This window comes from Ailuropoda melanoleuca, chromosome 14 (assembly GCF_002007445.2).
Source record: "Ailuropoda melanoleuca isolate Jingjing chromosome 14, ASM200744v2, whole genome shotgun sequence".
Lineage (NCBI taxonomy): Eukaryota > Metazoa > Chordata > Mammalia > Carnivora > Ursidae > Ailuropoda > Ailuropoda melanoleuca.
Genome location: NC_048231.1, coordinates 105,969,546 through 105,987,444, shown reverse-complemented (window position 1 = coordinate 105,987,444; position 17,899 = coordinate 105,969,546). Strand labels below are relative to the sequence as shown.

At 58.1% G+C, this 17,899-nt stretch overlaps 1 protein-coding gene across 3 annotated transcripts in view; it reads right to left on the bottom strand.

The window, feature by feature from the left end:
* Window positions 1-17,899, bottom strand: part of NFATC1 (nuclear factor of activated T cells 1) — a 106,943-nt gene that overhangs the window by 40,370 nt on the left and 48,674 nt on the right. For all 3 annotated transcript variants that reach the window (XM_034643045.1, XM_034643046.1, XM_011226398.3), the window contains exons 6-8: window positions 17,645-17,785; window positions 9,703-9,758; window positions 5,156-5,288 (exon numbers count right to left, since the gene is read on the bottom strand). In XM_034643045.1, the coding sequence (XP_034498936.1) occupies window positions 5,156-5,288; window positions 9,703-9,758; window positions 17,645-17,785 (330 nt within the window). The remainder of the gene's footprint in view (window positions 1-5,155; window positions 5,289-9,702; window positions 9,759-17,644; window positions 17,786-17,899) is intronic.

Genomic DNA, 17,899 nt, shown 5'->3' with positions numbered 1-17,899 from the left:
GGATGTGTGCACAGAACAGGAGTGAGGACCATCTTGGCGGTCAGGCCTGCAGGCCGCTCCAGGCCGGCTCCTCCCGCCGGCAGCCTCGGCTCTGGGGTCTGCTGCTCAGGGAATGTGGTGCTGCCTGCCGGGCCTGACACCTCGGCACTGGGGATACTCATTTCTGGACTGAACGATGCAAACAGAAAACAGAATCGACCCGTCCAAGCGTGTCTGCCATCAGCTCCCTGTCTCACGAGGGCCACGTACGACCGTAAGCGTGTTTGTCTGGCGTGAGCAGGGAAGCACAAAGCTCCTCTCGTCCTCCAGCTCACTACCGTTGGGCCCACGGAGCCCATGCCCACCAGGCGTGGCCCCACCTGAGCGCTACCTCTGACAAAGCTGTGTCCCTAAAGCTGTGCCCAGCTGGTCCCGGGTAAGCTCCGGGACCCTCACCTGCCCACCTGTCAGCAGACGGGGCCCGGGCGCCGTCACAGCCCTTCTGGGAAAACACCTAAGAACACCTCAGACACAAAGACGTACTCTCCAAGACTCAATGATTTGTCATGATTTATTGTCTCATTTTAAAGACACACTGACTTTGGAACATAACTGTGAGGCCCTACTTGGAATACTATGTTCCTTCCTGTCTGAGCTCCTGCCCCTGCCTGGCTGGTCCCAGGCACTGGGCAGCCGTCGGGAAAGTGAGTCCACGGAACCACAGCTGGCGGACACTCTGCCCCCTGCGCCCAGGAGCCGCTGCCCACAGCTCAAGTTCTTCTCCACCCCTCACTCGAGCTGGGGAGCTGGGACAACTGTGGACCGTGCCTGCTGCGGGCAGAGTCTGTCTCCAGGTCGGCACCAGGGCGCCCACAGCCCACACTGCCCGACCGGACAGGCAGGACGTTCTCCTTTTAGAAGACTGCATTTAGGCACAAACAAAAACCGCGACAGACAAGCAACAAGAAGACCTCCCTGGCTCCACGTCTGCATTTTGCAACATCTCCCGGAATCGTACCAAATGTTTTCACTGCTGCTTCAGCTGCTGCCCCGGGATGCCGGGTGGGGAGTGACTGTTCCATCTCTCATTCAGCCGGAAATGTGTCCCCCATCGAATACCGGGCCAACCCCAGAGAGGGGAGAAAGAGCCCAAGTGTCCTGGGCCCCACTGCAGACCAGCAGCCGAAGACGTGGGCCGACCGGAGCCCGCAAGCCCTCCACGCTTGGCCTCGTGGGCCTCGTCCAGGCCGACCGCTGACAATCATGGTCAAATGGGGGCCCCTCAGACGGCGGCTGGTGCAGGTGGAAGTCAAGGTGGCGTCATCCCGGCAGCTGAGGTCAGTTTGCCTACTGTGACCAGAAGTGGGGAAGGCGACGAGAGGGGGACACAGGACTGGCCCCACATCCCCCCAGGCAACAAACACTCTGATCCTCTCACTTCCAACGCCTGCACTCCTAGGGGCCGCACGGGGACACTGAGGGTCCCCGCCTATCTGCTGGAGGGTGGCCTCCCCAGGGCACTGCCTCTTCGGGTCACCCCTCTGAGAGCCCACAGTGTGTCTCCCACCGTGAGGAAGGGTGGTGCCCACCGTCATGTGCACCCACAGCTGATCTTGATGGAAAACCTAAAATGGTACTTGATTTTGCATATTTGTACATGAAAATGAATTTTACAGGTAGGGTTTAAGTGGATTTACTTCCAACGCCTTGCACGTTTCAACAGCATGTTTAATAACCTTGACGAGAACCTGCCGTTGGAATGGGCAGGACGGACCGCTGAGCTAGGGCTCTGCTGTGCTCATCACCAGACGCGAGCACACCTGCAAAGGGACCTGCCGCCCCTGTGAGCACAGCAGCACCTCACAGACAAGGTCTCTGAGAAGAAGGAGCACACACAAACAGCCCAGAATCTGCCTGATGCTAACTAACTGTCCCCTGCAAAGCTGTCATCCACACGGCAGGTGTCTTTTGACTCCGAGCTGACAATCTGGTGTCCGGGTGGGGGCTCAGTGGGCGCAGTACAGTGGGGGACACTCTCTAAGCAGCGCGCCAAGATGCAAACCCACTGGCAGTAAGCACAGGTCTCTGTGCCTGCTCATGCCTGGGCGGGCCTGGTGAGTGCGCGGCGAGGAGAAACACCAGACTGAAAACCAGACACACGAGTGCTAGTATTTTCGTTCGTTCTCTTGTTTATTGTTAAAACCACATAAGGGTTGCCCCCTGTGGTTCAGCCACGAAGTCAGACGCTGGCCGGAGGTCCCTGCTCTTGGGAGCTTACAGTCTAGTGGTGGGTGGGCATGGTCCCAACCCCACCAGACAGGCCAGACATGAGATCAGCCACCCCAGGAAGCCAGGGCGGGGCTGGGGTGCTCTCGGGAGCCAGCAGCGAACCTCATGGACAGAAGTGTGGAGGGACACGGACACTGATGGAGGCAGACAGGCCACCAGAACAGCAGGTGTGTATATAGCCCAGACTGACTGGCTGCTGCTTGATGGGCGGACTATGTCTAGGGTGGGGCATCAGCTACAGATGGGGGGTCCACGTGGGGAATGTTCTAGAGCATGGGTATGAGAAGCAGGGGAGGAGACAGTGTGGTGACGGGGTCCCGGGGCAGGTGCAGGGGGCGGTGACGGGGTCCCGGGGCAGGTGCAGGGGGCGGTGACGGGGTCCCGGGGCAGGTGCAGGGGGGTGACGGGGTCCCGGGGCAGGTGCAGGGGGCGGTGACGGGGTCCCGGGGCAGGTGCAGGGGGCGGTGACGGGGTCCCGGGGCAGGTGCAGGGGGCGGTGACGGGGTCCCGGGGCAGGTGCAGGGGGCGGTGACGGGGTCCCGGGGCAGGTGCAGGGGGCGGTGACGGGGTCCCGGGGCAGGTGCAGGGGGCGGTGACGGGGTCCCGGGGCAGGTGCAGGGGGCGGTGACGGGGTCCCGGGGCAGGTGCAGGGGGCGGTGACGGGGTCCCGGGGCAGGTGCAGGGGGCGGTGACGGGGTCCCGGGGCAGGTGCAGGGGGCGGTGACGGGGTCCCGGGGCAGGTGCAGGGGGCGGTGACGGGGTCCCGGGGCAGGTGCAGGGGGCGGTGACGGGGTCCCGGGGCAGGTGCAGGGGGCGGTGACGGGGTCCCGGGGCAGGTGCAGGGGGCGGTGACGGGGTCCCGGGGCAGGTGCAGGGGGCGGTGACGGGGTCCCGGGGCAGGTGCAGGGGGCGGTGACGGGGTCCCGGGGCAGGTGCAGGGGGCGGTGACGGGGTCCCGGGGCAGGTGCAGGGGGCGGTGACGGGGTCCCGGGGCAGGTGCAGGGGGCGGTGACGGGGTCCCGGGGCAGGTGCAGGGGGCGGTGACGGGGTCCCGGGGCAGGTGCAGGGGGCGGTGACGGGGTCCCGGGGCAGGTGCAGGGGGCGGTGACGGGGTCCCGGGGCAGGTGCAGGGGGCGGTGACGGGGTCCCGGGGCAGGTGCAGGGGGCGGTGACGGGGTCCCAGGGCAGGTTCAGAGGGTGGTATGGGGTCCTGGGACAGAGGGCAGTCAAGCCCCTATGGGGTGAGGCTGCAGGATGTGATTCCCACTGCAGGGCAGGGAGACAGGATGGTGCATGCACAGCCCTCAGCACCTCATTATCTTCAGTAACACGTCCTTGGGGGCTCAGTGTCCCCACCTGTAAGAGGGGTGTGCAGGTCACAGGCTTAGGCCCTCCCCCGCTGACACCGGAGAGTGTGTGTTATGGCTTGGTGCAGGGACAGCAGAAAACATTAATGTGAGAGATATTTTCTAAACGCCTTTAAAAAGCAATTTTTCTTATATAAAGCCTGGTTTTCTTTAAAACATTCAATTTTTGGTCAACCATGCTTGAAGTTTAATTAGGACAAAATCATTACATTTTCAAAAACTGACTAAATATTTTCTCTAGTAAGATATATTGCCCCTCATTCCAAGAGCAGATAGAAAGGAGCATGCTGCAGAGCACAGACCCAGGAGGGCCCCAGAACACGAGAACACACAGCCCCAGTGGGAGCAGCTCACAGGCCCACGCGCCTTGTCTGCAGTCCTTGTTTGTGTCCCCTCTCACGAGGCAGTAACTTTACAAAATCATATTACTCAAATCTCGAAAGGCACGGCTAACATTTGCCCAAAAAACAGTTGATTCTAACTGATATCAACGCAGATATTCTAGGCCTTCCTATGGTCTAGTCTACTTTGTAAATGACACATTACGGTTAAAAAGAGCTTAACCTTCAGAGAATCTTGATTTTACCAAGAAAGCAATGTGGCTGCTTTCGCAATAATTTTTACTGTATAATTAATTTCTCTCTTAAATTATATGAATCTTCTAAGTTTTTAGAACAGGTACTGCACAAAAAGACTGTTGGCAGAGCTGAGCTTACACAAAACAAGACTGAACTCAGGATGACAAGTGATGCCGTGCTCTCTAGAGCATGCGGGCCAGGCAACGCTCTGAGCACAATGCATAGCACGTTTTCTACTAGTTCGGGGGGTAAAAGAGAAAAACACAGTATTTTCTTTAAGGAAACACTTTGAGAAGCAGAAAAGGCAAACTGATTTTCCTAAGTCCTAAGCATCTACCCTCCAAGCGTATAAACAGTCTCAGTGAGAATAGTTCTTAGTTGAGTAAAAGGGGCTCGGGCCTGAAAGCCTCATGGTCACAGGGAGATGCAATTATTCACGGAAAAATGTGATGTGGGGCATTAGCACGAGCACAGAAATCGTTAATGTTAGTTAATGACCACATCAAGCACTAGCCTTTAGGCTCAATAGCATAGGTTTATTTCTAAAGGCACCTGCAAAATAATTATAACTATTTGCTTTTCCACCTTAAACATCTATAGAATTTAAACACACACTTAGACCACCTCAGCTTTTGAGCACAGAAGGGCTGTACTTTTTCTCCCCCTGGGCTGTTCTATATTTGCAAGCAGCCAGCAAAACGGTCAGTAATTACCCCAATATGCAGCCCCCACCCACAGCAGTAATGAAGGAAAATACACTGAAAGCTTCATTTCTTTTTTTAAGAATTAAGGACGCAGTCTTGCTAACAGGATGATAATGCAGCTTGAACGTACAACACAACCACACTTTGACGGCAACAGCATCTCGGCTTTTCTGTGTCTTTTAGAAAAAGTGCCCCCTTGGTTCATTTTCAGTGCTTAAGGTCAGAAAGAGAGCGTTACCGTTCGCAGGAAGGTAGGTGAAGTGCTGGTACTGGCTTCTCTTTCTCTTCCCGTTGCAGACATAGAAACTGACTTGGACGGGGCTGGTTATTCTCTGATTGCGAAAAGGTGGGATCTCGACCACCAGCGAGTTCTGGTGAGAAACAGCAGAGAGGAGGGGGACGGTGAGCATCTCACAGACACAACGCAGCCCACGCACAGCCCCTGCAGAGCCCCTAGCAGGGAGCAGCTCCCTAGCGGCCGTCCCAGCTGCTTACAAGAAGCCGCCCGCAGAGAGCCTGCCCATGACGCGGGCACACGTGTGCAGACTGAACCTATCAGTCCCACGTGGGCAGCCTGTGCATTTGGAGCTGATGGGGGGTGTGCTCGGGGGAGGCAGGCTGGGTGGGGACTCATCCCTGAGACAAGACGCTGATGCTAATCTGAGAGCAAAAAGGCCATGCAGCAGGAGAGGTCCTTGAAAGACCCCCACATGTCCGCCTGCGTGAACCAGAAGGGCCAGTGGCCTTTGGAAACTAGAAAAGTCCCACATTGGGCTCATGAACGGAGTCGTGAGCACCTCTTCAGGGAACGCGATGAAGACCGAGGGGAGGTGTTTCCTGGAGACATGTCTCGAGGACAGGCTCTGTGACGAAGGCCCAGTGCCCGCCATGGCCTCCCAGGCTCCCTCCAAACGGAACGTGGGTGAGCTCAACAGGAGCAGGATGGGAGAGGGGTGGACAGAAAACAAGGCACAAACAGGGACAAGATGGCTTATGGTGGGCGCTGTTAACCTCTTATGGTCTCAAGTACAAATTGGCAACACTGTCACAAAAATTATGCTCCTTCAAGTACAGGTCTGAAACAAGTCAGGGGAGGCGCACGGCATTACGGGAGACACAGGCTGGCGGTCAGGCACCTGGGTCCCAGCCAATGTTGCTGTGCGCAGGCACCCCTCAGTGCCCAACGCCAGGGCCCGAAGTCAGGGGACAGGTCTTCACGGGCACGATTTCAAGGGAGGGACAGGATTTCATCACATCCAAAATGTTCCTTCAATTTTTTTTGCCAAATGATTTAAGTAAGTAAACAAATTTTAAAAATCCATTGTATCTGGTTTTTGTTAAAGAAATTGTAGCTTGTTACCTAGTTTAATAGCAAAATCGATTGAATCATGTTAGTAATGGACTCTTAAGAACATTAAAACAAAACTGAAGGGACTTCACGCCCAACCTTTCCCTTTTACAAAGAAACCGAGGCTCAGAAGCCTGTTGCTGAGGGTATGCAGACAGCAGGGCCCCTCTGGGCTCCATCCCCTGGGGCCATGCTCGCTCCCAGGTGGTTTCACTGCTTCAATGATTGCATTCCACTCGGAAGAGGCAACGAGCAGCCTCTCCTTCTGCCTGTGCATCTTGTCCCCTTAGCATTAACAACCCTGCAGACGTGGAGCTAATGGGGCAAAGGGTGTGTCCTGGGGGTGGATGTATGGCCAGGGTCTAGCTCCCGGTCACTCCGAGTCTCGGCTTCACCGCAGGAATGGGGAGCATAAAGAACAGGGAGGCTACGTCTGAGGACTCGACCATATGGAAGGGGACCCTGCAGGGGACACTGGCCCTCCCTGACATGAGCCACTGTGGAGCACAGAGTGCATGGGGTCCGACCCCACGGAAGAAGTGAAGAGAAGACACAGAGAGGAAGAGGTCCTGCTTAAATGGAGGCTCAAAGTAGAGTGAGCCGCAAGGAGCCATCAACAGGACAGTCTGCAAAGAAGCGTCTGTGATGCGTCACACGGGGCAGAAGCAGGTGTCCTGGGTAGGACAGTGCGGCCCTTGAACCAGGTTCGACTTTGTGGGTTTGGTTTTTATGAATTCTAGGTGACTGGGGGCCCTGTTTTGATGCAGGCATGGGCTGATATGCTTTAGCTCCCCAAATAGATAAACCGTGCACAACACCGTCCTCGTGGGAGCAGTGAAGGAAGATGCAGGAAGAAAAACGCAGTAACAGGACATCTGTCGTCACAGGAAGAAAGCAGGGATTACAAACAACATTCGACCCATCCACACAACTTGCTTCAAGAAACTCCACTGTCTACACTGCGTACAACACGATCCTGTGTGGTTTACAAAGTGCATGTGACTTAATGAGTGCATTGTGTGTGTGCAAATGTGTGTACCCGCACACATTCACGCACACGTGCACGCACCACACCCAGACCCACACGCACACGTTCATGCACACACACCACACCCAGACCCCCCACGCATGCACACGCAGGTGCACGCACACGTGCATGTACGTACACGCACATACATGTACACACACGTACATGCACATGTCCATGCACACGTGCACGCACCACACCCAGACCCACACGCACATGCACGCACACCCACGTGCACTGGGGAAAGCCTGGCAGGACTCGACATTAGCAATGGTAAAATTATATGAGGTGCCAGCTTTCTTTTTTATACTTTGTTATATTTTCCAAATTTCCAAAATGAATACAATATTCCTTTATACTTAGAAATAATATATAAAAGTAACCCTTGAACGAGAAGGATGAACTGTAAAGCTAATGTACATCCTCACTCACACACACTATTACAGTTCTTTTAAAACCCCCAGTTGTTAACTGTTAAGCTTCCTTTAAAATACACAGCTATTTAAAATAAAATAGAAAAGTCAACGACACTAAACCTGAACATGGAAACTTGGCAGGAATTGTCTTGATTTGAAAAGCCACAGGATTTCTGGTCTCCCAGCTCAGGGGAGACAGGTGGGCTCCCTCGTGGGCCCGGACACACACGGGACGCTGCTGGAGGAGGCCCGTGGCTGTCTGTCCTACTGCCAGGTGTCTGTTTATGACAAACCCATGAGCCGGTTGCACCTGGTTGGCCTGCTGAGCCAGGAGCGACCCGTCTGGAAGCCGTGCTGCCCGGAGCCCATGGTGCTTCCTCGGGGCTTCTTGGGCAGGCGGGAAACGGGTCGGGACCAGAAGGAGCCCGTGTGTACACGTGTGAGGTCCCGAGCACGGGAGGAGGCCTGGACATCATGGGAGGGGAGTGAGCTCCAGAGCACAGGTTTCCCCCTGGGGCCAGGGAGGAATCTTTTCCATCTGACACCAGTTGGAAAGGCTTCTGGCAAATGGATTAGAGCTTTGGAAAAGGAAGCTGAAGTCACAGTAAAGATGCTTTGTCCTGATACAGCCACCTGTGAGGAGCTGGGCGGCCCAGGCCTGCCGCGAGTGAGCAGCCGTCAGACAGCTACCTCCATGGAAGCCGGGGGCTCCCCTCATGACTCGGAGTCCTACCAGCCCCAGGGCAGAGACAACTACCTAACAGCTTCAGAAATCCCACCACCCAAAGGCTCCCTGTGCACCCCACTGCAATAGCCCAGGGCCCCCAGGAGCCCCAGGAAAATCGTACGGTCCCGCCCTCAGCCCTATTTCTGAATAAGCCAACTTCCCATTACCCTACACTGTTAGAACGGCCACACACATCCGTCCACGGTCAGCGGGGTGAGCTACAAAGCTTGGAAGAACTTTGAATTTCTTCAATCACCTGCCAACCACATATATTTTATGTTAGACTAAAGACTCCTGCTGCTTTTCTAGGATTAAACAGAACACACACTACACACACACACACACACACACACACACACACACACACTCGATAGGAAAGGTTAATGCCACGATATCAATATCACCCTGAACACACTGAACAGACACACCATCAGACCCAGCCACTCGCTGTCTATAAGAAATCCACTTTAAACGTGAAGGCCCCGCAGGGCGGTCCGGGGATGGAGAACGGCGTGCTGGCTAGCACCAGCCGCAGAAAGCTGGAGTGGAACGTCCTCCACCAACAACCACGGGACAGTCACTACTTCTCAGGTACCTACACGTGCAAACAGCGCCAAGGAGCTGTGAGAGGCTGAATGTCTGCAGGGGTGCGTGCACGCCGGGCGTCTGCGGGCCTGAGAGCCGTGCAGCGGCCCCCACGAGGCCAAGGCCCTGGCTCAGCGGCCTGCCAGCGCCTACGAGCACAACAGCTAATCGGTAGATGGAATGAGCAAACCCGAGCGGCACAATGAGATCTGACTTCACATCTAGCTCATGTTCAAAACAAGAGTCTACTAAGTGACGGGTGCCAAGTACGCTGGTGGAACCTCGCGCAGCCCGGCGTGCCGGGGCAGGTGAGGCGTCCACTCACACTGGGAACAGCTGGCTTCCTGTGGGGCTCCTGGTGACGACGACAGCCAGAACGTGGGCCCAGGGGTGAGCGCAGGGTCCCTGCAGGTGACGGGAGCAGTCAGCGTTCAGGGTTTACAGAGCATCTCCTGGGGGCGGGGGCCTGTCCTCCACGGTCACACCACTGACCTGCCTCGAGCGGGTTTTGTGTCCTGAAAGCACCTGTTTCAGGAAGCGCTTTACCAGAGTTTCCATCTCGTCTGGTACTGCTCGTCGCTCCTGCGAGTGAGCAGAACGCCCCACGTGCGGCCAGGAGCCCCTGGCCCAGCCTCCAGAGCTGCCCGGTGCCACCATGAGCTGCATGTCCGGTCGTACTTACCGGCTTGCACAGGTCTCTGTCCAGCTTCGCCTCCATTTCCCAGATGTGGTGACCGTCTAGAAGAAAGGGGCAGAGGGAAGCGGGTCACTCTGGGTGCCTGGTTGAACCCACCGCCCAAAACCACCGTGCCTTGGCCATGGGCTCAGGGGACCCCGGACACTGCCGCCCTCTGATTAGCTTGGGCCATCCTGGCTGTTAACCTGTAACAGCCCAGATGTGGAGGCAGGGAGCCTGGTGGAGCCCAAAGGCCCCTGGCTCTGTGGGAGGAAGCCACATGCAGTGAGCGTCCCAGAAGTCTGCCCTCCTGCCTACATCCACAGGCACGCCGCCCCAGCCTCACGCCAGACGTGGGAGGATTTCCCCATGCCACACTTTGTCAAGGGAGTGTGAGCCCATGAGAAACGCCAGGACCCAGGGAAATGCAGGGTCCTCAGACCTGGACCCAGGTCCATGTCCTGGCTCTCGTACCTGCCAGCTCCAGCCTCACCATACCTACACTGGGAAGCATGGGCTCAATGACCAGGCACCTGAAAAGCCTGTGTGTTTTGGGAGCAGAGTTTTTCTAACAAGTGAGGGCCCAGGAGCACGGTCCTGCCTCTGCTCAGAGGAACTGCTGGCTAAATGAGAAAATCCTTTCTGTGACGACTTCTTGCCACATCAGGATACAGAAATGCAAAACATGGTATTTTTAACCTTACCCCAGTGGCCGTTTGCATGTTTAAAAAAAAAGTAAAAAGGCTCCAGATAGGTGGTGAAAGGACTCAGTGTTCTGCAGGCCCAGGCCTGCGAGGGAGGGGGCCTCAAGAAGCCCACTGGCGGGAATGTCTGCAAACCAAGTTCTTGGCCTCTGGAATACCCTCTACGGCCGGCCAACTGTGTGGGGACTGGCTGGGTAGTGACTCTGAATTAACAGAGCTCAGTCTCCTGCCGAGGTCTCCCTCCGCCCCATCTTCTATAAAGTCTGTCCCCAAATGAACAATTACAGCGAGACATGCTTAGTTTTTGCTCCTGCTCTGTTTCCAAAGTAGAGATGTATGTGTCTTGCAGACCCTAAATTATAAATAAATCAGACAAAATCTCCTTTTTCTGCCTGACAGTGAGGGCGGGCAGGGGTGGAGGGTGGAGACAGAGGGAGGAAATGTGAGTCACACAGAGCCCGGAGCAACGGCGGCTGCCAGGACCACACCAGCTTCTCGGGACGCCCGAGGTCTTAGCACAAGTTACCCACCAGATGAACCCACTCGGGGATAAAATGCAGACCAGCGGCCCAAGGGATCAGCATCCGTGTCTCCTCCAGGAAAACAATCAGAAACTAAAAATACGCTGTGCCGTTCTCAAAGGCACCAATCAAGACTTCCACAAAGCTGCTCACTTTCTGGACCCCAGAAGCACCCTTAAGCCCCCGAGCCCCCCGAGCTGACGGACGATCGTGAGCCGTGGGAGCTGGGGATGGGGGTTCCAGGTGCCCTGCATGGGGACCCACCTTGGGCTGGCAGGCAGGGGCCCCACCCACCACTTGCTCAAGGAAATCGAAATTATTCTTCCTGTAAGCAAGTCTCTCATGTTCTTGGTGCCTCTAAAAAAAACTCTAGAGAAATACAGCTTTAGGTGTTACAACCTGGACAGCTGAGGGCAGCCCTGGCTGCTGCCCAGTCTCTATCGGTGGAAAGCACGGCTCAAGTGTCCCTGAGGAATTCTCAAGAATCTCTGGGCCTCCCGTCGGAGGGGAGGGGGTCACGGAGGCACAGCAAGCATGCGGTGGCAGGAGGGAAACCGAGGCCCACGAGGGGCCGGGGCCAGGGCGTTTAGCAACATAGGGGCCCTGCGCCCACCATCTACCCTCCAGAAGGGGTCAGAGCAGACCCGGCCTTCCTGTGAACACATCTTGCGGGCTCATCCACGTCACGAAGCTGGTGGAGTGCTTCGTGGGGCCCGTTGGCCAAGTGCACCAGCAGAGCCCCCCTGCTCCAGACTCTCCGGGGCCTGTGGGCGCCAGTCCTTGTCAGAGCGTCAGCCCGGGGCTGGCAAGCCACATAGGCCCACTGTACACGCTGCGTTCAACTTTCCCAAACGCCAACCCTGCTACGTGCAGATTCACAGAGCACAAGCAGACACAGACAGATGCTCCCATTAAGCGCCAGGCTTCTGGAAGGCCCATGGTGCCGGAGCCGGTCCGTGCACTGTCCTGCCCACCTGAGGACTGGGAATCAAGCCTGGGCTCTGGCCTGTTTTCCCTGAGTCTTTGTATCTGTGGTTGAGACACAGCCCACAGGGACAGGCACGTGGCCCATTTGTACTGAGGGTCCTAAATGAGCTGCTATCCACTTATGTAGACACTGAAACGTATACAGACTGTCCGAAGATGGTAGCACTGAGGCCACTCAACGTGGCTAATCATCGTGGACACTAGAAAAACACAAAACTGCTTTCCACGTGCATGAGCGCCACAGGGACCCGGTCGCTGGTCTCCCCAGGAGCTGGTGGTATGGGGCCCTGATGTCCAGCCTCTGGGCAGCCAGTCCCTGAGTGTGAGCTTCTGTGGAGCCCCGGCCGGAGGCAGGCCTGGCCTGCGTGCCAAGCAAAGCCCCAGCCTCTGCGGGGACGGGAAAGGCCAGCCCTGAACCAGCACTGGCGCTCCAGCTTCTCAAACGCTCCCTGGGTCCTCAGTAGGAAACTGCACAAGCCCAGAAGTAAACATATTCCGAACCATTAGGGAATTCCCTGCAGTGTGAGTCATCGGAAAGGCTTCCCCACCACACCCGCCCGCCTGGAGGCTCCCACAGCCGGCCTGCGGCTCGTGCCGCCTCCAAGCCCAGCTCTTAGTCACACAGCTCCTGGGGCGGCTCGGGGCCGAATGGGGCCACACGTGGAGGCCCCCGGCCTCTGCAGGGGCATGGCAGCTTTCCTGAGACACAGTTACTCAAGCCCCCGGCGAGCAGGGGTGCGGACGCCCAATGACGGGCTTCCTACCAACTCACAGCAACAGCTGAAGCATTTGCTGGCCACGCAGCCAGCGGGCAGGATAGAAACAGCAGAGGCCCGATCAGACCGAATCGCACGTCTGCATGGCGGGACACGCGTTCCCGGGGCCCGCAGCCACACGCACGGTCTCCTCCTGTCTGCCGGCCGTGGGAGGATGCTACACGCCGAACAGGTGCGGCCCAAAACCACAGTGCGCTGTCACCGGGGAAGGCAGTGGGGGAGGCGCAAACAGGGGGACCCTCCACACTCCCGTGGGGGCCACGGAGGAGACGGGGCGCCGACCCTTGAGCAGGCAGGGTCGGCAGCGGTGGGGGTGCTCTGGGCTGTTCTGGCCAGGCTGGTCCTACCCAGGGGGAGTGCCTCCACACAGCTGGTCTTCACTCCCCTCATGCCTGGAACTCCCCCAGCCTCACACTCTGGGGCACCCCCAGCGCCGCTCAAAGCAGCCTGTTTCCTGCAGAAGAGACTTCGGAGCAAGAAAGACATCGGCCTCCTGCCGTGGAGCTCGTGCGGCTGTTCCCCCACATGGCTGAACGTGGCATTCCAACAACCGGGACTCCGCGCCCGGGCAACGCCCAGGGAAGGGCACAAGCGTCCACACAGAAACCTGCACACAGCTGTTTGCACCAGAGCCAAAAGGTGGGCACAAGCCCCAATCCACACAGCAAGCGGATAAGCACAGCACGGTCCATCCACACAACGGAACGCTACCAGCCTTGAGAGCGACGACGTTCCGACACCTGCTCCTGCTCGGACGCACCTTAAGACGTGGGCTCCGTGCACAAGCCAGCCGCAGCAGGACCACTATCACTGCTCGAGGGCAGTGTCCGCAACCAGCAGCTCCACACAGAAAGCGGATTCGAAGACGCCAGGATGGGGAGACCGGGGTGGATGGCATCTGCGAATGTCTGGAATTAGTGGGGTGGCTGCCTGGCTCTGAACATACCAAAGACGCCGGAACTTTAAACAGGTGAGCTCCACGGTCTGTGAGTTAAAGCTCAACAAAGCAGACATAAAACATAAGTTCTCCAACCCGCGTGTGCGTGGCATGGGCATAGGCGGCCTTGACACAGGAGGGAGCCTGTGTGACCTTGTCCAGCAGCGTCCTCTCCACACCCACCCAAACCCACCGCCCTCCCCTTCCCATCAAGACTGATGGGTGCGAGAGGCCGGGATCTGGAACAGAAAACCACCCCCGCTGGGGAGGGACCTGGGCCCACTTTCTGGATGTCACCTCAGTGCTGACACCAAAGGACCCGGGTGTGGTTTGGGGCAAACCACATGGAAAGACTGGCCACCAGCCCTGAGAAAGGAAATTCTGGTGATGACCCTCTCACAGCAAGGATGCAAGGCCTCTGGTCTGACTCGAGAAGTCACGTGGGGCCCTCAGAGAGGCCCTCTTGTCCATGCTGGGTCCTCTGCGCCCCCTCCAGCACAGGTCACCATGCCCGAGGAAGGACTGGGGGAGACCCAAGGTCATGCTGAGCCCCCACTGGCTGCCCCCGTCCCTCGAACGCTGGGCCCGGAGACCATGTTGGGACCCCACAGGAGAGCCCAGCAAGGGAATGGAATTCCCACCAGGCTAGGCAGAAGTTGCATCTCCCCAGCGGGCACCAGGGCACATCCTGGGACATCAGTAAAGGGAAGCTCTTGAGCGGGGGAGGAGGAGGGGTTCCAGGACACGGGCAGACCCCGCAGGGCTGGCTGCGTGCCATCCACCACACCTCCCACTTTCCTTCCCACGGGGCTCCTCCCGAGACCACTCGAAACATCCCGTAGGTTACAACCGTGGGGCAAACGTTCGAGGCTGAGACCACAAAGTAAGAAAAAGCCTTCTTGAAACCACGTGCTGGCTTACTGCCTCCCCTCTGCTCACTGGAAATGCATGTGGCTTCCAGAAGCATCACTCCTGCACACGGTCACAGGGGGCGCTGTCCGAGGGGGCGCCAGCTGTTTCCGCCACCTGCGCAGCCAGGCCCTGGCGGGCTGCACCTGCTGCCTGTGGCGAGCTCACCAGAGAGCGCGGCCTGACAACGCTGCCCTTGGAGGTTACCTCCTTGGCATGCTGACACAGGCGAGCAAAGGGGCAGTGGCTGTCCGTGTGGACAGATGCGCCCTCCCACTGCCTCCCACAACCATGCTGGGAAACTCCAAGGAGACCTCTTTCCCCCACACCACATTATAACCTGCATGTGTGTGAGCCACACCGCCGGCCGGCAGCGTCCATGTCTGCGCAACATCCAGAAACCTTTCAGAACCAGCATGCCAAGAAGTGGGACCTGCAGCCCTGTGACCACGGCCCTGGACCACGGTGGGAGAGGAGGTACAGTTGCTGGCCAGGCTGCTGCCGCATCCTTGCTGCCAGAGCGCCACTGGATGACCAGAGCCCGCGGAACGCACCCCTGCTGACTCTGCCCAGCTGTGGCCAGACTGGAACAGAAAGATCACAGGGCACCTGGGGCTCCTGGGCACACTGTCCCTGCCACATGACGTGGCCAGGAGGGCAGGGAGGCTGCACCACCACAACAACAGAGGGGGTCCTCACACACACAGCCCCCACTCATACTCACAGACCATATACACCTGCTCTCACACCTGTTCACAACATGGCCTGACACACACCTGCTCACACACGCCCTGACACACAGCCACTCACACACACTGCCTTACACACACACATGCCTCCTCTCACACACCTCACACGTCTTGCCAGGTTCCCGTAGGCCCTCCTCCTGCCTGGGCTGGCCCACAGGGACCCTCCAATGCCCACCAGAGGGGCTGGTGTCACCTACAAGGATGCTGAATGCTGCTGTCACCACAGGCGCCATGCGCCCTTCCTTCTCCGACCCGCTCCTCCCAGGAGGGGAAGCGTATCCCCCCCGGGAGGCACAGCAGCTGTGGCCGGCCCCCCAGGCAGAAAGAACCCCTCCTTGAAACCCTCACAAAGCTCTAGATTGCTAGTGTGTAAGCCCAAAGCGACTGCAGGGAGGCCCAGACACGGGGTGGTGGGCACCCCGAGACACCCAGAGCAGCCGGACCGGCAGGATTCACATTCAGTACTCCTGAGATGAGGGTCTCCCTGGTCACATTCTGGCCCTGGTGTCAAATAGCAATTTAAAGACTGAACTTTGGAACAGACCAATGACCTCATCAAAGGCCTCCAGGACAACTGGGCTTTTAACCTACATTGACTTCAGTGGTTTCTCCAAAAAAATCAACTAAGAAAAGCCTAGTTACGGTTACAGAGCACGTCGGGACGCGTTAGGAAGGGCACGAGTGCCCCGCCTGCCAGGAGTTGAAGGTGAAAGGGATTTCTTCTTTTGGAAACATGACTTGTGTGTACAGATGAACGTGAAACCACCTTATCTGAATACAAACACGAACTAGCGACCACGTCTAGACGTGTAACTATAGGGTTTAGACCCACTTGTGATGCGCACAGCCTGCGACCACATTGCCACCCATGCCTGTGTCTCACCGGCCTTGCATGGGGCGCTGGGCTGCAGGAGGGGTGGCGGGAGGGCCCCCGGGTGAGGACGGCACCGGCCATGCAGCCATGGACTAAGGTCCCCACACTGCGGGCTCGCGGCCAGCCTCCATGTGGCACCACCAGGCCATGCAGCAGAGATCTGGGACTGAGCAGGACGGCCGGACCAGGAGAGCCTGCCCTGCAAAGGTAGCCCCATAGGGCCCACAAAGCGGGGAGATGCCCCATGGTCCCATCCTGGCACCAAGATGATGACCAGTCAGGGAAGACAGGGAAGGAAGCATGTGGACTTCTTCATGCTGCAGCCAGAAAAGCAGTGACCTGGGCCACCAATCAGCACGTTGCCTCGCTGCACGGCAAGCAGAGCCCCACGTCTGGTGACCCTCCCCCCAAACACTTATTCATGCACTTAAAGCTCAAAAGGTTAAATCATTTCAAAATTAGTCTCCTCCAAAGAATGTTCCAGTAATGCAAATTCTCCTGATGATTATGCTTAGTCGGTTTTCTCCATAATTCACAACACGTTTTCCAATTATGTGCATGATTACACAGGCAGACCACGCTGAACACGCCGGACGTTCAAGCCCATTTTGATGGAAGCACTTAAGCTTCCTGCTCTTGGCACAAAATCAAGACCCTGTTGTGCAGGCTGCACCTCGCCATGGCTTCCAGTGGTCAGCGTGGGTCCTGCACTGGTTCCCTCCGGAAACGGGGGGAGAAAACACAGGCTAGCAGCAGCCCAGTGGCAGCCGTCCGGTTAGGGACAGGGCGTCGTGCCCGCAGGGCACTCGGCAGGGACCTGGGTCCAAAATCAAAGCTGCAGAGAGCTTCAGAGAGAGGCTCTCGCCCACCCTCGTCTATTATGTGCGCGAGTGCCCAGGGGCCTGTCCTCAGATGGGTCAGGTGTCCCGGGGCAGGAGCTGGAGGCTTATCACCCAAACATCAGAGCAAACAGAGTGTTCCCCCTGGACGCGCAGCAACCCTGCCCCACAGCACACACAGGGCTGCACCTGCCAACACGGCTACACGTGCAGAGACGTGTACACACACCCGACGGCTGGGAGCCCCGGAGGCCACCGGTCACACGGAGAACAGCAGCACCGAGCTCTGCACCCGGGGCGGCACCCAGAAGGGGCCAGGAGGATGCCAAGGGGGTGTGGGAGGCCTCTGGTCCAAGTGTGGGTCCCACCGCCTACCACGGCCACACTGCGTCCACAGGCCCGCCGCCGAGAAGGCTGTGGCTCAGACAGGCGAAAAGCCCTCGTCTACACAGAACAGAACGGCGCTTCCCGAGACGGCCCGCGCGGCGGCCGGGAGCAGGGCTGCTCAGAGCCGAGAAGCAGACGTGGGGCCAGCCCGGGCAGCGAGCGGCCGGCCGCGGGCAGGGCCGGAGCTACGTGACCCGCTCCCGCCCCCGCGGCCTCGCTCCGCCTCCAGGAAGCACCCCCACCAGCGCCCAAAGCGGGACAGTACCTGGTGCCTTCTCCACAAAAATGACTTTGGAGTCCTGCAGGAAGTTGTGGCCAGACAGGACCATCTTCTTGCCGCCGAGCACGGGGCAGCTGGCCGTGCTCTGCTTCTCCACGAGGGGCAGCTCCTGGGCCGACCGCTGGGCTGTGCGGGGGCAGAACAGGGGCAGTGAGCACGCGCGCAGCCCTGAGAGGCGCGGGGCGGCCAGCCCGTCAGGAACCGGACGTCCGGCGGCTCCCGGGCGGCCGCCGCACGCGG